The sequence below is a fragment of the Dermacentor albipictus genome, chromosome 7 (assembly GCF_038994185.2).
Source record: "Dermacentor albipictus isolate Rhodes 1998 colony chromosome 7, USDA_Dalb.pri_finalv2, whole genome shotgun sequence".
NCBI lineage: Eukaryota > Metazoa > Arthropoda > Arachnida > Ixodida > Ixodidae > Dermacentor > Dermacentor albipictus.
In genome coordinates this window covers 83,491,222-83,514,201 of record NC_091827.1, presented here as the reverse complement: position 1 = coordinate 83,514,201, position 22,980 = coordinate 83,491,222, and the positions used below count along the sequence as shown (strand labels likewise).

General features: G+C 46.4%; 1 protein-coding gene across 1 annotated transcript in view; it reads right to left on the bottom strand.

Moving 5' to 3' along the window:
* Positions 1 to 783: 783 nt before the first annotated feature.
* Positions 784 to 22,980, bottom strand: part of LOC135907818 (calcium-activated chloride channel regulator 4A-like) — a 39,681-nt gene continuing 17,484 nt past the window's right edge. Inside the window, exons 2-9 of the mRNA XM_070522003.1 lie at positions 22,275 to 22,444; positions 18,963 to 19,260; positions 17,622 to 17,728; positions 16,677 to 16,853; positions 8,166 to 8,293; positions 5,301 to 5,415; positions 1,565 to 1,792; positions 784 to 825 (exon numbers count right to left, since the gene is read on the bottom strand). Coding sequence (XP_070378104.1) covers positions 784 to 825; positions 1,565 to 1,792; positions 5,301 to 5,415; positions 8,166 to 8,293; positions 16,677 to 16,853; positions 17,622 to 17,728; positions 18,963 to 19,260; positions 22,275 to 22,444 — 1,265 coding nt within the window. The remainder of the gene's footprint in view (positions 826 to 1,564; positions 1,793 to 5,300; positions 5,416 to 8,165; positions 8,294 to 16,676; positions 16,854 to 17,621; positions 17,729 to 18,962; positions 19,261 to 22,274; positions 22,445 to 22,980) is intronic.

Here is a 22,980-nt window from a genome sequence, read left to right as displayed (position 1 = left end):
AAGGGCGCCATACGTACCGTGACGTAATCTTTGTCTGCACCGTCCTGTGCGATGGTGGCTTCCACTAAGGCTGTCTCCATGTGGAGTGCGGTGTTGCCCTGGAGGTCCTGAAAGGAGAACGCTTTTCCACGGGTGGCGATGGCCAACATCTCGAGGTTATCATCGGCCTTGGACCCCAGCGCCAACGTGCTGACTACCACCTTGGCGGCCGTCAACTGCGGCATGACGTCATTGAGGTAAGGAGCCCTGTTTTCAGCGCCGGCATTCATCAACACGATGATGCCGCCTTCCGGTGTCTCGTTGGGAGTGCTCAGCACCTGTAACGATGTTTTTTTGTTTCTTTTTCTTTTTCTGACATAATGCACTGCGCCTCGTGGGAGCACTTGAATGAAAGCGTGGATACCCTGTTCGTAGAAGAATTTAAGCAGTGAATTATATAACTTATTGTCCATAAGCCACAAAATCTATCTGTGTGTCTGTTTCGCAGCTTGGCAACTCTGAGAATTCTCTCTCTCTCTTGTAGTTCTTGTTTCTGGAAAGAGCCACAGCGGGTAGCGAATGTCGGCTGTGGCTGATGGTGCAGAATACGTGGGACAGTTCTCAGGTTCTCCAGGTGTTTGACCCCAGGGCCAGGGGCTGAAGGCGTATGGGCCTTAGCTCCAGGCCTGGTTTTTAGACGCAGTTTATTTGAGGTCCGAGGCACTTTTTTATGAGAGAGAAAACGGGACACTGCATTCTGTGGCTAATTTTCACGCGTCCCGTTGGCTAAAGGAAATGGCGTCTCTACTGCTTAGCACGACCTGGAAGCTTTTTGGGCCTCAGTAACTGCATTCCGAAGGTGGCGGAATGCGAAAACATGTTATAGCATGTTATAAAATCCCGGAGTCCTATTCCTCAGCCCACGTGTAGCTTTGTGACATTGACAGAATGAGTGCTTGGAAGCGGTGTAGAATATAAACTTTCCATTGTTGATTTACATAGCTTTAAACTTGATGCCTCATTTTTGGAAATAGTAATCTCTTGGACAATGTTTGTTTAGAAATATATATATATATATATATATATATATATATATATAGAATAAACAGTATAACCACAGCACCTCAAAACAAGTGTCACAAAATCATAGACAAAACACTTAGACATACGTACGCATAATGCAACCATATTAGACCAAGAAAAGGCATTGAGGAAATTAGTTGTACTTTTTAACTAATGTTTAGAAATGATAAGGTAAAGGTAAGTGAAAGTGGATGAAAAGCGACTTGCCGCCGCTCGGAGCCAAGCCCACATCTTCCGCATAATGCACCGCAGCAGTGACGAAACACGCAAACTTAAGCACACTAACGATCGTAATTATTTTAAATAAAATCTCTTTGTATTATTTTAAACGTCGGGAGTTGGGCCACAAACAAGGCCGGCTATGTCGAAATATTAGGTAAGAAAATCAAATACAAGGAATAGCAGTGACCGCAGAAAATGAAGTTACGCTCACTGAGTTCAAGAAAACTCGCCGAGTGAAAGCTTCCCTTTCATACTTCGCACTCGCAAAAGTTGTGCGTACCTCCAGGGCTCGCTGGAGACCGCAGCCAATGCACGTCATCCCGACGGTGCGCAACTGTTTCACCGTATTCAGGAAGCTCTGTCTGGTGTTTACGTTCACAGGCATCAGGGTGTGACGGACCGCCGCATTGTTACTGAACGTAATGATGGCCAGCCGCATCGAGCCATCCGCAATGTCCTGGATGTATCGGGTCGTCGCTTCTTTCAGGAACGTCATCCAATTGTAGTCCTGGAATACGCGCAAAAACATAAGCGAAGCGACCTTGGGCGCATGGCCATTGCACTGAGGTGCAATGGTCATGGACCCTTTGGTCATGACCAAATGGTCCATGACCAATGACCATTTGGTCATGACCAAATGGTAGGGCCAAAGGGTTTCTTCACCTCAGTGTGATGGTAATGTGCCCAAGGACCCTTTGGGCGCATGACCATTGCACTGAGGTGAAGAAACCCTTTGGCACTACCATTAGATGAGGCATAGGGTGAGTTATCTGTTACGTTTAGTTGAGACGTAGAACGAACCAGGTAAAGCAGAGTGAAATCAGACCAAAAGGCAACTTACTGCAGGTGGCGACCCTCTGCGTCACTCGACGCTTTACCTGTTTCTTTGCTACCTCAATCAAACATAATAATTACCTTTCAATACTTCCTCCCGCATTGCTGTCTGAAACTTCGCAAGGTTGTGACAAACAAAAAAATTGATCCCCTTGGATACCCTTATTCATCTGGCTCGCATCCTCTGGCACTGTTACAATTGACCGGATAATCATAGCGTACTGTATCGTTTTTACTGCGATATGAATTACGTGGCCACTCCAGGTGCATTTCTGCCATCGCGTTTCCGTCTCCGTGATGTTCGGTATAAAGTCCAAGAGCGATCACATCCTTGGCGCGCGCCGTATGCAATGCGTGCAAGTGAGAGCCTGCGAGGGTGAACCGACAATGGCGGCTCATTGTCGAGAGTGCAAGGGAGCAAAGCGGGGAGGAAGCGCACCGTTACTTCCGCTGCGCGCAAGTCACCAGGGAAAGGAGGGCGGTTCTACTTCGGCGCTTTATGCGTGTGGCGCGGACACGCGCAGTCGCCCGGCCTCTGCCTTGAAAACGATCTGCGACGGGGACAAAGTGCTGATAGCTTCGTGTGCACTGTGTTTTCGTCGCTTAGTTCGCTTTGAAGTCAGATGCAGCACGAAGGTCAACTCACAGGCGGCTGGTGCCGCGCTTAGATAGATAGATAGATAGTTAGATAGATAGATAGATAGATAGATAGATAGATAGATAGATAGATAGATAGATAGATAGATAAATTTTATTAAAATAAATAAAACAGCTAATGGTCGGGGCCCTTAGTCCAGGGTTCCGCTGGCTCTTGCCATCTTCTCAGCTCTCTTTATCAGCTTGAGCTGGTCGTCGAGGGCCGAGCTGGACAGCAGTGCCTCCCATTGCTCCCTCGTGGTGTTCGTTTTCTGACTCCAGCGTTGTCACAGCAAGCTTACGCGGTCATCGAGTGAGATGCGTACGTGTTTATGCGGGCGCGCGTGACCCCGTGCTTGGTAATTTAGTTATTAAGCGAATGTTTACAAGTTTATACGGCTATTAAAACTGCTATCTTTACTTCGTAAAGCTGTATACTAATTTTCTATCGCAATCTATGCTTTGCCTTTCAGGAGAGGCTGCGAATGTTTTACTTGGTTATTACATATGATGCAGTCTTATTTCGCAACCATCTGTATACACAAATCTGCACAAGTTACGACTTTCTTAATGTGTCTGTGTGTGGTTCTTGCTGACAATATGGCTTCTAAAGTGTTTCCTTTAGGTGCTGCTTACGCAACGTGTATACCATAGTTTCTGCCGCTTGTCGAGTGCTCCCGTAGCTACAAGTCATACGCTACTTCAACAAGTATGAATAACGTATAACAGACGCTGTCAGGGTGGCATATCCTAATGAGGCTCTTTCCGGGCCTTTTGCTGTGCCTCGTGAGCCAATTTGTATAAGATTGTCTCAAATAAAAGAGAAAGAAAGAAAGAAAAAGAAGAAAGGAAAGAAAGAAAGACATGGCGGGCTAAATAATTCAGTAATAATATAAGACATAGTCAACTCTATAGTGCATCACGGTTCTAACTAATAAAACGGGGCAACGTCTGTGATCATTCTCGCATATTTAGGCTATACTTCTCACTTATCACCCTTAAATATCACCACGCTGGTCACGTTCGCCGGATAAAATTTGAGAGAAAAAAATCACAGTGTCATCATCATCGCGCAAGCACGTGGCCGTTGGCTCGATCGCTTGCCCATGCGGTGTAACCAACAATTCACGCTTGCGTCCATACCCACCTCTGCTCGCGGTAATATTGGCGCCGTATCATGTGTAGTTTATGAAGCTCTTAACTCACTTTTAACGAATGAAATTCCTGAATGCAATGCTAACGATCTTACTTACCTGAGAACAGGCCCTACGAAGGCCTAGCTTAAACACGCGGAAATATTGGGCGTAAAAGCAGAACCCGCGAGATAAGTCTGATAAGCGCAGCGCAACCACAGCGTAGAGAAAACCGGTAACGCTTCCGCTTTGCTCAGAGAGCTTTACATAACGAGTTTCCCGATGTTATCCATGATTGCGCACTGCCGCAAATGGTGTATCTGCGCAGTTCATGAGGGTCAATGGGCGCGGGACAAAATACAGCTAACGAGCCTTGCATATCTGGCCGCGTAAACTGTGGAGCAACTGAATTCGTGTGATTACTTAATGTGCCCCCGGGAAACAACCAAGCAGGACCCATTCAGCTATACCCGCCGTATGAACACCGTGTATCGAGGAGCGACGTAAACATCTGGCGACATCATAAATTTTGCAAAATTTAAAACACTCCGTGTCCTTCAGCGTATCAAATGAATGACCAGAATTTGTCTTTAGGCGCCAACAGGTCGCGGGATCGAATCCCGGCCACGGCGGCCGCATTTCGATGGGGGCGAAATGCGAAAACACCCGTGTGCTTAGATTTAGGTGCACGTTAAAGAACCACAGGTGGTCGAAATTTCCGGAGTCCTCCACTACGGCGTGCCTCATAATCAGAAAGTGGTTTTGGCACGTAAAACCCCATAATTTTTTTTGACCACAGGATGCCTGTAAATACATTATTTTCTTGTACACGATACTTGATAATTCACGGTGTCGCGAAGCAATATTATGTCGTGCACAACTATCGGTTTTGCATGCGCATGCGATGGGTGCCGAAAAAAAAGAGGTCCAATAACCGCGTGAGAGCGCTGATATGCATGGTGAGCGAAATTAGGCGCGAGACGTGAGTCGATGAAGGTATAATTAGATACCTGTGACGTCTGACCGGGGTTGTTGGATAAATATGGGAGAGGCCTTTGCCCTGCAGAGGGCGTAACCAGGCTGATGATGATGATAATTATGATGACGTCACAAGCCTCGTCTTATTCACATATTTAAAGAAAATGCACATGTCCGTTTATTTTTCATCAAATCACGGTTTAATGGTGCGCTGCATTGGTTAATAAGTCAAGTCAACCAAAGGCGACCCTTCATGAGGAATTTTCGCAAGATTTTCACGTAGAATGATATTTTCCCCATTCTTTTTAAGCCCGAAAATGAGGCTGGCATGAAGAGTCAAATCTTTTTTGTGGGCGAATACGTTTAAGTCGTATTTTCGTTATCCAGACCAACGTGTTCCACAAACATAATCTCTTGTAAACAACAGCCGCTTACGTTCATGCTAGTCGAGACATCGAGAACCAGAACGACCCGCTGGGGCAGATGCTCCCTCTGTTGCGTCTCTTCAAATGAAACCTCGATGCTTTTGGACATGTCGGGCCTGGGAAGGCTGCAAGAGAGAGAGAGAGAGAAAGCAAGGACAGGAAAGGCAGGGAGGTCAACCAGAAGAGTATCCGGTTTGCTACCCTACACTGGGGGTGGGGGAAAGGGAATAGAAAAAGTAGAAAGGAAGAGAGTGAGGCTGCAAGGATAATCGGAGAGTGCAGGACGTGCCCAAATTAGGGCTCTTACTTTATATTTGCCCTCGTATATCTTCTTACAATATGATCGAAAAATGGAAGGATACTGCTGGGTGCAAGCCGGCCTAAGCGTATTTAATGCAAAAGCAACTCAGAATCACTGAGTCATCGAATCGGCCTTACGTCTATATCCCCACTCCGTTCCGTGGGTTTATCCCCTTTAAGGAAGCCGCAGGAATTTTCACTCAGCTATTCAACATCCTTGAAAGCTACGTTCAACGGCTTTGTCAATCCAGTCTTTTCGATCTGTACATTTACTTTCATTAACTCACTTTCTCTAAATTATTTGACTACAGCCTGCATTATGCAGCTTGCTTTCATTCCTGCCTTTAAAATAAAATAAAATAAAATAATAAAGAACGTAGACTAATATAAATGATATTACATTTATAGTATTCCTGGCGAATCACTCAGACTGCGCCTGTGTCAATATTACATGGGTATACCAACAATACTTACTACTATCACTACCACAACAACAACTACTGCTGCTTCTACGACTGCTAGTAGTCGCACTGATGGTGTGGCAGTAGCAGAACTAATACAAATGCCTATTTAAGGACTGCCGCGACCCATTCTTAGTATCTTGCAGATTGTGTATCGAGATGCACTTGGAACCTCGCAGTCAGGACGTGACAAAGCTCTTTTCCTACAGCTTTCTGTTCGATGAATGCGTCCTTTAGTGCACGTGTGTTTTCTTACGCCTGTCCACGAACCGAGTTGACGATCTGCCTCTGTCTCACATCGCTATTGCGTCCTCCGCTCTCGTGTCTCGCTCATGGGTAAATAAATTTACGTTAATTAGTGTTATCCATCGAGGCTTCGCTAAGGTTTCTGCGTGAACCTAAGCGAAAGAATTGTTGGGTTTTTCATGCCAAAACCACGACCTGATGTTGAGGCGTGCCGAAGTTGGGGACTACAGGTTAACTTAGACCGCCGGGAGATCATTAACGTGCATGCAAATAAACGGCACACGGGTGTTCTTGCATTTCGCCTGCATCGAAATGCTGCCGCCACGGCCAAGACTTGATTCCGAGACCACATGCTTAGCAGCGCAACGCCATGCGCAAAGCCATTACGGTGGGTGAGCCTAGGCCAGAGCTTGGACTCGTGCGGTCATTGCTACAGAATAAAATTGAAAAAGATCTTGTAGATCCCACGCAATGTGAAATTTAGCGTAAACGCTGTATTGTTTGGTCCGGCACTTGCGCTAAACTTGTGGTTATTTATCTCTTTACTAGCCCAGATGCGGGTTGAAATTGTCTCAAAGTGCTAGCGGCTACGATCGAAGAGCCTCAGTGGTGAAGATTAATCGCGATGCGCTTTTGTAATTGTCCTCGCGTTTCTAAGCAGCAATGAGTTTTAGCTGTCACGGGTGAAGAAGAGTGGCAAATGTGAGATTAAGTAGTGAGCCATTCGTGTTTCCACCAGGTGCCAACGCGCACAACTATCGAGTTGCTATTCTTTTGGGTGCGCTCACTAGTAGAAACAATTCATGAGAGCACTTTCAGAACGGTTCGCGCGTTTCTGAGTGTCAGTGTGCGTTTGAGTAATCTAAAATCACTATCTGCCATGAACGCAGAGTGGCAATGTTCAAAGTTAGGTGGCAAAACTTCTGCTTGGGTGAATTGCTTGATACGCATTGAAATCATTGTAGCGCAAAGAAACACGGACAAAGAGGACAGTGTGCCCTTTTTTGTCCGCATTTCTTTCCGATACAGTGGCTGCAATTCAAAACTAAGCTTCCATTCGCCCGCCGTGATTGCTTAGTGGCTATGGTGTTGGGCTGATACGCACGACGTCGCGGGATCGAATACCGGCCACGGCGGCGGCGAAATGCGAGAACACCCATGTACTTTGATTTAGGTGCACGTTAATGAACCCCAGGTGGTCGAAAATATTCCAGAGTCCTACACTACGGCGTACCTCATTATCAGATCGTGGTTTTGGCGTGTAAAACCCAACAATTTAAGTCTTTAAGAGAGAGAGCGAGAAAACAAGGGTAGGAAAGGCAGGGAGGTCAACCAGAACAGCATCCGGTTTGCTACCCTACACTGGGGGTAGGGGGAAAGGGGAATAGAAAGAGGAAGAAAAGGAGCGAGTAAGTACTGAGTACGTGTGGGAGGGACACCATAAACAAGGACACTATATACGGAATGTTAAGCCCGTGCACTTCAAGTACCGCACTAGTGCACGAATCGCTTAGGCATAGGCCTTAGGCGTAATGCATATGAACTATGTAAAGTTTTGTGAGTACCACATGGCCATATCCCATGACAGGAAAGTGAATAGTACATACATAGAAAAGAACCATTATGCAAAGGTTTCATTTAACGCGCTGCAATCTGGAAATGAATTAAAAGTGAAACGTCTATAATCAACGCCAATACCAATTCGATTGACAATCATCCTGATCATAAATGTTTTTCATGCGCACAATAATCTGACTGAAATGTACCATTTAGGAAGCTATACTTTCTGCATTTCGGTGTTGCATGTGATTTTTACGTACAAATACTTAGTGATAAGTGCTGTACAGAGACGAAAGAGAAGGGAATACTTCTTGAAGTCTTCATTCTCACTGATGACTTCCCACGTGGACTTCCCCCTGCAGATCGCATTTTGCTTGTTAGGAGCAAGACGGTTGTGCCGGCGCGTTCCATTGTCGGAATCACAGAACTGGCTCACCTGCAAAGTGGGTTGTGGTCTCAGACGTGAGCATGTTTCTAGCTGAACGTCGCGGTACACTGCTTGCTATGACAACCTTCAATTCGCTTCAAGTACGCTCACCGTTAGAATATACTCATAAACGATCTGCTGAATAGTGCTGCGTTGATATTTCTGAGGAGATTCGAACATCGCACAATCGATGATATACGTAATTTCTTTCTGTTTCTGAGGATGACAATTATCATTTTCTTCTATCCAGGAAGAAGCTTACAAACAGGCACGTGTGCAATTCAGTGAGTGACTGAACACTGTATGTCGTTGGAAGTTCAAGGGGGAGGCGAGGACTAAAGGGTTGTGTGCCTGACAAAGTTATTCCCACCCACATAGAGTTCATCCAAAGGGTCAGACAAAACGATACCATATGCTCTGAACACTGGTGCACTTTCTCCTACAGCGCATTTAACAACGCACAATCCCTATATGACGGACAAGAAGCAGTGGCCATTTTTCTACTATAGCTGCGTTTCGATACTCGCCGTAGACGGCAGACTGCTTTAAGCGGACAGCCACCGTCTTAAGCATCGTTCCAATTCTAACGAAGACGCCAAACAAGACATCTTCGTAAAGATAGCCTTGAACCGAAAAACAATGCAGTCTAATCTATTGTCCAACCAAGCTGGCGGCCGTGCAGGACACTTGGAAACTCGACCGTTGTCGAGTTGTCTCGGTGTTGTATTTCCTCGTCCCGTCCTTTAGCGCTCCTCCGAACAGCTTCAAAATGCACCCACGAGCTCAGTTTAACCGCTTCGACGGGAAGGTCGTCTGAGCACAAGAAAACGCACTCACGCTTTCCTATGCGCTTAATGCAAGTCTCGTCGTGTTTTTCATACGCTCGCAGACGCGAAAAATAAACATACAGAAATAATGTCTGCTTTTCTCCAACATTAGAAAGTTACCACGCTTATCACTGCTGCACAACATTTATTACTACAGTCCGAACGTAAAAAGCGAACTTTTCTCGGAACCTGCATGCATATCATCTCGTACTGACCATCACTATAAATTGAGCGTTCCACATTGTCGCACGAAGCAATTTTTTATTCATTTATTCCTAAACCTACCAATGAATGTAACACCTGCCGGCCTCAGTTGTTAACATAACCGATACATCTGCTTTTAGAACTACTATTGAAGAATACGTTTGTTAATCTGCGTTCTTTATTTTTTTTATTTTTTTTATACCCGCCGTGGTTGCTCAGTGGCTATGGTGTTGGGCTGCTGAGCACGAGGTCGCGGGATCGAATCCCGGCCACGGCGGCCGCATTTCGATGGGGGCGAAATGCGAAAACACCCGTGTGCTTAGATTTAGGTGCACGTTAAAGAACCCCAGGTGGTCAAAATTTCCGGAGTCCTCCACTACGGCGTGCCTCATAATCAGAAAGTGGTTTTGGCACGTAAAACCCGAAATATTATTATTATTATTATTTATTTTTTTATTATTACAACCTGTCATTTGTAGAGGTTTTGTATTTTGTTCCACTTCCTGTAACGCCTTCGTGCCTTGAAGCTACATTAAATAAATAAATAAATAAATAAATAAATAAATAAATAAATAAATAAATAAATAAATTTTTTTTGCAGCCGCGAAGTGGCATCACGTCTTCATGCGTCTTCCAGACGGCTTGAGAAGTGTCCCATTACTTGGGGTCGAAGCTGTCTCGACTGTCTCCTTTGATGTCATAACTACCTCCGACGCAGGAAAGAATTGCAATGAACCATATTGGCACGCACTAGTTACGCTAGAAGTCGAGGAAGAAAAAGTGTGCGTGGTAGCTGCTGCAAAAACGAACTGTAAACGGCCGTTCGCTTAGAACTGACTGACTGGCTTTTCCTCTCGTGACAAACTGGTGGAAGTGCTGGGTACGCATCCATCATATGCCTATGGGTCCTCAACCAGAAGCTACCGACGCCAGTACCTCGGGGACGGCAGAAGTCTGTCGAAGCAGCCGACGCCTCCAAGGTCTTCCACCGCAATACAGTCCACTGGCAAGCTCCGTGAGGAAGATGTCAACAACTACCGCAAGCCAAACCGAGGGGATCCCAAATGCTGCCGTACCATGCATTCTCAACGCGCCTCGCACGCCTAACTCGTTGCATGGCGACGCCTTTCAGGACGTTGAAGACTGGTTGGACCATTTCAACCGGGTCGCCGCCTTTAACGACTGGGACGATCGCCGTAAGTTGAAGAACATCTACTTTTCCTTTTTAGACGTGGCGAGAGTGTGGTACGAGAACCACGAAGCCTCATTTACCAGCTGGCAGGAGTTTTACCGACTGCTTTGCGAAGCCTTCTGCACTCCCGAAAGAAAATAAAGAGCCGAACAGGCACTGTCTTCGAGGTTCCAAATGCCAAACGAAACCGTCGCCATGTTCGTCGAAGACATGACGCGATTGTTCCGTCGGGCCGATCCACTAATGCCAGAAGACAAGAAGGTGCGTCTGTTAATGCGAGGCGTAAAAGAACAGCTTTTCGCGGGCCTCGTGCGCAATCCTCCTACAACAGTCTCTCAGTTCGTTCGTGAGGCAACAGTCATGGAACGTATTCTTCGGCAGCGGCTCTCGCAGTATGAACGCCAGACCACGATGACTGCTGCATGCTCTCTCGTACCTGCAAATGATGACAGGGAGTCCCTTGCCGAGCTAATACGACAAATCGTTCGAGAAGAACTGCAGAAGTCCTATGCATCAGCTCCGGCACCTCCCAGTGCCACGGTTCTTACGGATGTCATTCGGGAAGAAATTGGCAAAGTGGTTCATCCCTCGCCACCAACACGACCCGAACCTCCCACGTTCTTGTACGCGGATGCTCTACGGGCTTGCGCGCCGTCGACGGGCCGTTTTTCGCAGCCGCCTGCTGGGATTTCTCGACGCTCCCCAAGTCCGATCCACCGCACAAATCCGCAAGCACCCTTTCATCCTGGTCCGCGCAAATCTACAGTATGGCGCGCTCCCGACAACAGTTCGTTGTGCTATCACTGCGGGGAGGTTGGTCACATGTATCGTGACTGCCAGTACCGACGGATTGGTCTGCGGGGATACCATCCGGACGCCCATTGCCCGCGCTATGGCGAACGCCCGCACGAAATCGAGCAATACTTAGAAAGTAACCGGCTTCCTCCTGCCCAACAGCGAAGACAGTCACGGTCGCCTTCGCCTCGTCGGTACGCGTCACCAAACCGTGCTCGACCCGACTTTGATTCCACTGGAGTCAACGGTGGAAGCCCGCGCCGGAGAAACTGAAAACGGCGACCTCCGGGGGTGAGGCCGCTGTCATGCGAACCGTGAAATATCCTCCGCCGATGCCATCCCCTAGCGACGTACCGCTGACGCCTTCATTCGAAACTGCGAAAAGAACTTCTGCTGCTATTACTGCTTCAATCGACGGTTATCCGGTAACTGCACTTGCAGATACGGGAGCTGACTACTCGGTTATGAGTGCCTCACTGGCCACTCGGCTACGCAAGGTGCTGACAGCGTGGGACGGCCCACATCTGATTACGGCCGGAGACACCTCGTGTCACCCATTGGACGATGCACCGCCAGACTTGCAATTTCTACTTCGACTTTCGTAGCGTCTTTCCTTGTGCTGCCCAAGTGTTCTCGGCTAGTTATACTGGGCATAGATTTTCTCCAGGAATATGGGGCGGTCATTAACCTTCGTGACTTGTTCGTGACTTGTTCGTGACTTTTTCTAACTATGTTTCTTCGGATTCGAGTGTGGAGGATGAACATCACCGCGCGGCTTTACGCGTGGTCGATGACTGCGTGACGTTACCGCCTCGAAGTAGCATCTTCGTCTTCGTTGAATGCCACCAAGACCAACTAGGAATAGGCATCGCCGAAGGTAACCTCACCATATTGCTGGATCGCGAAGTCGGCGTCGCACGAAGTCTCGTAGAGCTCCAACATAGGCAAACCACGATTCTAGTTACCAACTTCAGTGGCGAATACAAGCACTTTGTGAGACATACCATCATGGCCTACTTTGAAACGGTGGCCGAGTCCAACGCCTGTGCTTCGGCAACGACAATCTCGATTCCGGAACCCAGCGATGTGGACTTGACCAGTCGCATCAACGTCAACCCACAGCTAGACCAAAACGAGAAAGAGAGGCTCCTCACTCTGCTATCGTCATTTAGCGACTGTTTCGCCACCACGTCGAAGGTCAAACAGACTCCTTTAATCAAACACAGAATCATCACTGAACCGACCGTCCAACCTGTTCGCCAACACGCTTATCGCGTGTCGCAAAGAGAACAGGATGCTATTCGTCATCAAGTTAAACAAATGATCGACGATGATGTCATTCAACCATCGACAAGTCCTTGGGCTTCACCTGTGGTATTAGTTAAAAAGAAAGGCGGTTCACTACGATTCTGTGCCGATTATCGCAAACTGAACAAGGTCACGAAAAAAGACGTTTACCCACTTCCTCGAATTGACGACTACTTGGATCGCCTGCGACATGCCCGTTACTTTTCTTCAATGGATCTGCGTAGTGGGTACTGGCAAATTGAAGTTGACGAACGGGACCTGGAAAAAACGGCGTTTATAACACCCGACGCTTTCTATCAATTTAAGGTCCTCCCTTTTGGATTGTATTCCGCTCCGGCCACATTTCAGCGCATGATGGACACAGTTTTACCTGACCTCAAGTGGAAGTATGTTTAGTCTACTTAGACGACGTAGTTGTTTTTTCCACCACATTTGAACAACACATCCAGCGGCTTGAGGCGGTTCTTCAAGCTATCCGCACCACCGGCCTCTCCCTGAAGCCCGAAAAATGTCACCTTGGCTACGAGGAGCTCAAATTTCTAGGTCATATTGTCAGCAGCACCGGTGTGCACCCTCATACTGAGAAAGCCATGGCAGTCGCTCTGTTCCCGATACCGAAGACAAAACACGATGTCCGCCGATTTTTAGGGCTTTGCGCGTATTACCGCCGTTTTGTACCCAATTTTTGTGAAATTGCCGAACCTTTGCAACGACTCATCAAGAATGTCGTCACATTTGTTTGGGGCCCGGCACAATCCGACGCCTTCCACGACCTTCAGCGACGTCTACAGACACCACCGATCCTTGGTCACTTTGACACCGAAGCTGACACAGAAGTGCATACTGATGTTAGTAACATTGGTTTCAGAGCGACACTCGTACAGTTTCAAGCTGGTGTTGAGCGCGTTATTGCGTATGCCAGCCAAACCTTGTCTGTTGCCGAAAAAAACTACTCAGCAACTGAAAAAGAATATCTGGCAGTCATATGGGCTATCCAGAAGTTCACCCCATACCTCTACGGACGCCCCTTCCGTGTCGTCAGCGACCTGGCTGTCCCTGGCTGTCCTCGCAACACCAGTTGCGGAAATAAACCTTCAACCAACCAACCAACCAACCACCACTCTCTCTGCTGGCTGGCGAATCTCAAAGATCCTTCAGGCCGTCTCGCAAGATGGAGCCTTCGGTTGCAGGAATTTGATGTGACCATCGTCTATAAGTCTGGCCAGAAACACACTGACGCCGACTGTCTCTCCCGCGCCCCCGTCGAACCCGCACCACTAGATACTGACGACGATTCTGGTTTTCTATGTACTCTTCCGTCTTGCTCAACCAACAGCAACGCCAAGATTCCGAGCTCCAGCCCTTGATTGAATAACTTGAAGGAAGCCGCCCACAACCCCCACGGCAGTTCGCGCATCACTTGTCCTCTTTCTGCCTACGTGGCGACATCCTATACAAGCAGAACTTTCACCCTACGGCAACCGTTTTCCTGCTCGTTGTCCCCGCTACTCTCCGCGACGACGTTATACGTGCATGCCACGACGAACCAACGTCCGGGCATCTTGGTTTCATGCGTACTCTCGCGAGGATGAAGCAGAAGTACTATTGGCAAAAACTCATAAAAACCGTGAAGCAGTACATCAGAAGTTGTCCAGATTGCCAGCGTCGCAAAGTTCCACCACTGAAACCAGCCGGTCTGCTTTAGCCTGTCCGACCTCCTTGCTCACCTTTTGAACAAGTCGGGATGGATTTACTCGGCTCATTTCCCAAGTCTTCGGCTGATAACCGCTGGATCGTTGTCGCCATCGATTACCTCACTCGATACTGCGAAACACAAGCCGTTCAGCGAGCTACTGCTTCAGATGTTGCTAACTTCTTTATCAAAAATATCGTCCTTCGACATGGTGCTCCCACTGTCGTCATCACAGACCGTGGTACGGCCTTCACTGCCCAGTTGGTCCGAGATATCCTGCAGCTGAGCGGAACAACACACCATACGGCAACTGCGTATCACCCGCAGACTAACAGTTTAACTGAGCGTCTCAACAAAACGATTGCGGATATGCTTTCCATGTATGTTGCCACGGACCATAAAAGTTGGGACGAACTGCTCCCGTATGTGACATTCGCGTACAACACTGCCCTACAAGAAACCACCGGGTTTCCTTTTTTTCGTCTGGTCTACGGACGCGACGTCACCACTATGCTCGACGTGATGCTCCTACCAACGTCGTCTCAACCTACCGCACCAGATACAGACGCCTCTGTTCAGCGTGCCGAAGCAGCGCGGCACCTTGCTCGCCAACGAATTCTATCCCCACAAAGTCAAGATACTCGTCGATACAACATATGCCATCGAGACGTCACATACAACCCGGGAGATCTTTTATGGGTTTAGACCCCTATACGTCAAAGAGGCCGGTCAGTCAGTCAGTCAAGAACTTTATTGAGGTCCTGAGGGGTCTAAGCCGTTGGAGATCGCACGCGGCGAGCTCCTTGGGCCGAAACCGTAGGCCGGTCAGAAAAATTATTGCGCCGATACTTTGGACCCTACATAATTTTGCGTCGTCTAAGTCCTGTAAACTACGAAGTTATTCCAGCCCACAGTTCGCACCACTCCCGTAGACCACGTTCCTCTGACATTGTTCACGTTACCAGGATGAAGCCTTACCATTCGCGCTGACTCTCATCCACAAACTTTGTGATGTGGCCCCTGTCGTCACGTCCGTTGTCTTTCTCATTTCTTTTATTTTTTCCTTGTGGCATTTAACATCTCCCCAACTTTATTTATTTATTTTATGTTTTTTGGAGGGAGGGGTAATGCACGCACTAGTTACGCTAGAAGTCGAGGAAGAAGAAGTGTCCGTGGTAGCTGCTGCAAAAACGAACTGTAAACGGCCGTTCACTTAGAACTGACTGACTGGCTTTTCCTCTCGTGACAATATATAGACGCTGAACTTCAGTCAAGGCTTCCAAGATGACTAACCTTAGAGTTATTTAGAGGTACTCTATCGTCGGCTACTGCTTAACGTGGCGTACACAAACAGCCTAGTCTGCCGCCATGGTCAAACTAGAAGCCCCAGTTGCAACAGCTTTGGCTCTGTGGAAACGATCGGACATATTATATGGGAACCAGCGCTGGCCAGGAGGCGCAGATGCAGTTTGAGTGTGAAACAGAAGCATGCTGAACCATCCGATAGGGAGGCCACAAAAATGGTGCCACATTTTTAATGATATTAGACGCGCGCCTGTATCAGTGTTCGCTTTAGCTCCGTGCGCCCAGCCGAGCTCTGGCCATACCTGTGGGCGCTGGAGAAGCGCATGCACTCATACATTCTAACACGCCGGTTTCCAGTGAGGCCATGATCCGGACACATGTACTACAAGATCAGCTGTGAAGCTGATGTGCGTGCGTCTGATAACTGTTTCCGCCACTAGCTAGGCTGTGTGTTACGGCGCTGCTGTTGGCGTGCGAAGTTTCAGCGCTGGTTGCCGATTAGACTGTAGAGCCTACAGGGATGTGAAAGGCATATATGCGATAAATATAGCAACATTCTTTCAAGGCCTGTTGACACTTAGGCGCATATTAGATCCCTGGCGCTCTCCCCAAATGCAACGTCAAACACTCGATTCCTTGTTTGATTAACTTCAATCGATCGGCATCCTCCCAAAACCGTATTATTCGGACTATGGGCATCGCATAAAACGCCAGCAGGGAAGTCAGCACGAGTCATGTATTCGGATATGTAGGAGTCAAACGTGAAACGAAGATATCAAGTGATCTTCTTTTTTCTGCCTCTCTCCTCCTAGGGCCTTTCTTCCCTTCCTTTGTAGGCGAATACTTTTACGCCGGCAAACCTCTCTCCTGTTAAATAAACAGCTCTCTCTCTCTCTCTCTCGTTTTACAGGTCTTAGCTTGCAAAAAAACTGCTATCCTTCCTATACGAAATGAAACTTCATTGCAGTTCAGTTCATGTGCATGCCCAATATTAGTGGCATATAGGTATTTTTGTGGAGAGGTCATAGTAGACAGGACGAATACGAACGTCGAATAGAAGACACTCACGTTGGTGACATAGGGCATGAACATGATTGACGATTCGACGGGATCCTCCGGCGACTGCCAAAACTCAATAATGCAGTCCTTAGGAAATTTGCAGGTCTTGAGGTTAAATTTACACCTTCCTCCAGAGACCTTTCTTGGGATGTAGCGAATCTTCTCCGAGCATGAATTCAGTTTGACCTGAGAGAGCAGGAATAAAAAAAAAACATATGTTAAAAGCACCAACTTTAGCGCGCCGGAATGTTACGTTAAAAAAAATGCTCTTGGTTGGCTTGTGAAAAGTTTGCAATTTGGAAACTGGAGTGAATGAAGCAAGCAGGCAATTTTTTTATTGTTTATAGCTAGACCATCTCCCTCGTTTTCTTCGCCACAGTTTTTTCGCTTGCAGACCAAACATTTCAATTTCGCTGCCGTCTGCTGGTATCGCTTAATATATCCTACACTTTATAAGTGCGAAAGGCGACCCTGGTTCGTCTTCCGGCCATTGCAGTGCTATATCGATGGCAGATGATTGAAAATTTCAAGAAAGGAAAAGAATGTTGTGTACTTAGATTTCAATAAACATTAGACTGAAGTTCTGGCAGGAAAATGTCGATGGGAACCCTCGAATGAAAACAAAATCTTTGCAATGTTTCCAATGAAAGTGCTACGTTATAGAAAAAAAATTTACAGATGAAAGCACGGTTAAAATAAGACCTGACGTTTTATGAAAAATAGATGAATATCGCAAATGATAAAAAAAGAAATAACACCTACATTAAATTTAAACTCATTTACAGCGCCACAAAGAGCGCTCATGACTGTATAGTTGTGTAAGTAGTGCGTAACTTAGCCTAGCCTGAAAGCGGAGAAGGCAAATGCGGCGTTTAAGAGTCTTCGGGACATTGCTACTTTCTGGATAGCAACAGCGCTCTTATATAGCAGCCTACGTGCAAATAACTTGCTCACATCCTTTCCCTCGCAGTAGATAAGCGGGTACTGGTTGTCATCCAGGCTGCCGTACTCGTCGAACACTCCGTACCGGTAATGGGCCCACTCATGCACGAACACGTACGCTGCAAGTGTGGAACGTCAGATCAAAAGGAACTCATCATTCGGCTTGTCATGCCGAAGAGCGCCAGGTACGGTACCGTCTGCGTTAACCGACAGGCCACCACACATCACGCGCCAGTGCCGCAGAATAAACAAGTTGGAACTACAGTTCCGACAGGGTTTGTATATCTCAATAATGGCCTCGAATATTGTGTTCTTTGTAACCATGTTTTCATTAACTTGATCAATTGATTGTTTATTTAATGCAGTTTTTACTATTCATCGCTTCACTTTGTTGACTATTTCTTGTTCATTGTAGAAATATCCAAATGCTTCCCTACATTTACATTTGTGACTGATGTCATTTTAGAGCCCGCAAGGGGAGGCTGAACAGTCATTATGCGCATCATGCCAAGTGTCTTGTTCGACACTCTGCATTACTCGTTGATACCAGCGAGTCGAGGATAAGGGCTCGTCCATGTGTGTGTGTGTGCGTGTGTGCGTGTGTGCGTGTGTGGTGCTATACAGGGTCCTCAACGTTAAACTATATGACATGTTAATAAAGAAAGCTATGCTAGCTGCGCAAATGCTGCTTAATTGTGCAACTTGTTTATATACTGGAACACAATTTTCGCAGACAGGTAGCGTCAGTAAGGAAATAATTAGGAAAAATTTTGTTTATCACCCCTTCCATTTCGTATTACAGTACATGATTTTCATAGAAACTTGTAGGCAGTTGTATTCTTGAACAACTCCATTTTATTTGATATTTATCAAGCGCTTGCCATTGCGAATATTTCGATGGCGAAATATTCACCATCCAATTTTTTTGTTCCTCTTTGCGTTGGATGATGAGGCGCTGTAACGTACTGGCTCTCTTTGTCTCCGCGATCGCTACGGCAGCGACATGCAAGTGTTAGCCAGAAGAACCGTGCGCAGCACTGTTTATTTCTTGATGAGCGACATCATCATACCTAACCTTATGCATGCAGTGTCACCAAATTTTGCTTTGTTTGACGATGTCAGGCTGATGGCGATGACGCCTGGTCCGGAATTTCTTGGTCGATTTGTGTATCAGTTTAATATAAGTATTTCCTCATTTTCCATCTTTCTTACGTGCTGTCATCTGTTTGCGTGCAAGGATTTTTCTGTAATGTTTCTATAACATCTAAAATTTGTGACAGCACTTTTATTTAAAGAAGCTCACGATGACGCATATGATACACAGGGCTGGGGTAGTTTGCTTAAGAAGCGTACCTGGGTTTTTGAACGTCTTCAGTGTTGACGCATGGAGCTCGCTGAGGAATGTGGGCGTTAATTGGATGTAGCTTCCGGGCTTACCGCAGGGTCTCGTTTGCCTCGTGAAAGGTCTGTTTTCCGCGAGTGACCCAGGAACCTTGACGCGTACGTCGCTCTTCTCGAAGGAGCTCGAAGACACGCGTCGTGAAACGTTTCTCTGAGGCCACGTATTCGGGAAGTCGATGGTGACGCGCTTGATGTACACGCGGCCGTTTGTTGCCCGGTGCAGGAATTCGGACGAAGATCTGAGCAGGCTCTGCAAGTGTTCACGTATATAAGAAGTAATCTTTACCTTTTCCTGCCATTATTGTTCATCATTACAATAGAGAAGGACGAAACGCTGTCTAAAGAGTACCTTCACAGTTATTTCGTTCATTCTTTTTTTTTATTCACGTACCCTAAAGGTCCGTCTACATGAATTACATCAGGGCTTACATAGCATTACATAAGATATTACGGTGAATAAATAATGAGAAAGAGCGCAATTTTCTGAGAAAAGAACTTGATAAAACATACTGAAAAATACACTGCAAACACTAAGAACACACTAGAAAAAGCAGAACTAAAATGGCAGGGGTAACAATAGAGAATAATACAATTCTAAGTAGTCGGCACCATACAATTCTAACAGTCGTCGTACAATAGGCACTTCAGTTTGCTAACAAAAGCGTCATGGTCATTGACAGAAACGGTTTCCGCAGACAGCTTATTTCAATGGTAAATGGCAAGCAACAATGGCGAATGATGCATAAGCGTGGTATACGGGGGATCTTTGGTTGTACTTTATACGTTTGTATTCAATGTTGCGGCAGAATGACACAAGGAGGACGAGTTAGAACAATACAAAGAACATAAACACTGGGAAAAAATGCATGAAGCTACAGGAATGCGACAAAAATTGACAAAAGCATAAGCACGTCTAAGGACATAAGAATAGTATCAGCGCAAACAACCAAAGAAAGAGTGTTATACACCCACGGCCGCTCAATGGAAACCTTTTTGCCATTGAGCGGCCGTGATGCACCTATGCTTCTATTGTCATAAATGAATAAACTAGCATTCGTTTATGCCGTTCCAGTTAGCGACGGTTCTAGGACAGAAATAGAATGTACACTAGTTAGTCATGGCAAAGTAAGGTGGTAGATACTGCGAATGACTGCTGTGACAGTTTTGGCTAGTTTTGGCTAATTGATAACGGTGCGACACATAATGGTGGCGGCGAGCTTCTGGTGCAATACTGAGTAGAAGGATCTAAGAGGTAGGATTTTAAACATGAAATGCTTTTCAGCTCCCGTTGTGGGCGACCTTCAAGTAACTGTGATCCAAAAGCCACAACCGTTATCCGGGCATCGTTGCTGACAAGGAACTTTATTCACCCGTAAGCATGCTTACAACTGTGGTATGAACGAAAAGTACAATATAAGGCACAGCACATGTAATACATCATACTTGATGTAAACAAAACAGATTAGCGTTGCGAGAACAGAGCGAGATCATCCGGGCAACTAGTCAAAATTTAAGAAAATGCGGTCTCTGGCCCCCAACCCTTTGGACAGGACCGCATTACACACGCTAGTTACTGCCCAAACAATTTACAGAAATATTCCTTCCGGGTTTCGCCTAATGTTTGCTCACAATATCGCTCAAGCTGTAACTTCTAATACGCCGAAATTTTATTTGTCGTTTCAAATAGCGACGTTATAAAGGGAGATACATTGCAGCATACACTTGATTGTCATCTTTTGGCGTTGAGACAGGGTTGTCCGTGCTCTTTTCAACGCCAGCGGTCCATGAGTTGCGCGGCGCGGGTTTTGCGTCGCCTCCTTCGAGAGATGGAGCCACGCTGCGTGACCAGGCAACGACCAGGCCGACAGCGTCCGGTGCGCCGGGGATGGTTGGGAGATGGTTGTGAGTAGTCGTCGTAATTATTCCAACCAATCTACTTTGCTGGTAGCCTTTTCATGCTTACATCTACTCTCGATTACGGCAGAGCCAGCATTTTTTAGACTGTTTTTCTTTTATAGTACAGTTGTTCTCCCTAATTTTGGTACTATGATTCTGGGGGGCTGCAGCCAGAAAATCTTAAAAGGCTAGCTTTTTTTCTGAAAGTATTCAACTGACCAATAATATTTTTTGCTTGATAGCCCCTCACAACACAACCCTATTCTAATATTGGCCTAGTAACCGAAGTATAGCCAACTCTTTCAGAAACTGTTATATGCTGTGACAGATGTACTAACCGGGAAGATTGATATGCTGCAAAAACATCCAATTACCAGAAAACACAAGGCAAGTCTGAATTAGACGAGGAAGAAAACTAAGGGGCCCGAGTTTCGTTAATCTGAACTGTATGAAGCTGACAGACGATGAACCTAAGGAAAAGATTAGGGAAGTTACTTGTAGTTTTAATTTTGTATAAATGATTACGTGAATCTTGTTATTTCAGCTGCCACCGATGGCACGTTTTTTTTTCTTTTCAGCCACTTTCATTTACCTTTAGTTTATAAGTTATACGCTTTAATTTAACCTACAAATAACTTCACTTCTGCTTTCCTTGGCTTCGTGTCGATGTCATTGAATTAGGTATGTTGAGGGTGCGAAAATTCCTACAACTGGCCTGGATTGGCGCAGGAACGAAATAATTTGCTTGTATTTTCATGATCCAAGAGCACGCCGATGTACATGTCTTCTAGTTGCCTCATTTCCAACGTTGATTTGACCAGCAGTCCTTGACGAGCATAGTTTTCGGTTAGCTGCGATAGAACTGCCAAATTTGAGCAGGTTGCTGTTTGAACAGGTTGCAGGAAGGTTGTTTCAGGCTCTAAATTAAGTGCTCAAACACAACAAGTAACGATGACTGCAGCAAGCTTTTATAAAAGACAATGCAGTGGGACTTTAGTTCTACAAGAATGAAGTTATTACGTTTCGCAAGTTTCCTGAGACATTGCATAACTTAGGTAAATTTGTACTTTCGCATAAATTCAAGCGGGAAAAAGCGCAAAACGACTAGAATGCTTTGTGGCGCTTACAGGTTCACATGAATCTGTCACAGGGGCGTAAGTGAAACTCAAAAACAGGCATTATAAATTACGCCAAGCGACCTACCGCATACCAAGTCAATGAACGTCGCAATATATTCTGATAACACGTAACATATTCTGTGATGATATTTTTTTTCATGATTGGCGTTTCAATTTCTGCTGCTGAAGCGTGGCCTGCGTGTCCTGCGTATTTCAACATGTGTATCAAATTTCGAATTATGTCACATGCCTTGATGTTCTCCACGATGGACTCATTGTAGGACACGTCCTTGTTGATCGATATCAACAGGTCCTTGTAGCCGCCGTCTGTCTTGTCTATTTCTAGGGATGACACACAGCTCAGTAGGCACAGCAGTGCGGTTGCTACAGGTAGTTGCGAGCCCATTCGGTCACGATAAACTGTGAAACAGAGCAAAAAAATAAAACTAAATGATTTCTTTGGAAAACCAGCAAGTTCACGCTGGTTGCATGCACGAGTAAGTTAAAACGTCCTATTGACCTGCTCTTAAGGTTACGCACAGCCCTCGTCGGGGATGTCTAAAGTGCAGGAGCGGTGCTCTTCCGAGACCCTTGGTATACCGCCTAAAGGAGGTCTAGTTGCCTCTTAGCATGCGCTGACACGAGGGCGAAGCTTCGCTACTCGTGGTCTTAGCCTTTCTCTTCGCGCAGCTCTCACCTTCTGCTGATTCAGCCCGATGACAGTTCTATGCGAGCATGCGGGGTTTTTTTTGTGTGTTTTTTGGCCACGCCGTGTCGCGAGGAAGCACGCTGATAAAGAGCCGTTACTATCGCCTGGCCCATATTTCGGAATCCCCTGTCATCGAACAGAATCACCTGTAGCGAAGAGCTGCGAAAGGCACATGGCTACGACCGCCAGTGCCGAAGCCCTATCATGCCCAACAGCGCATGCTCAGAAACAATGATGCCGTTCCAGC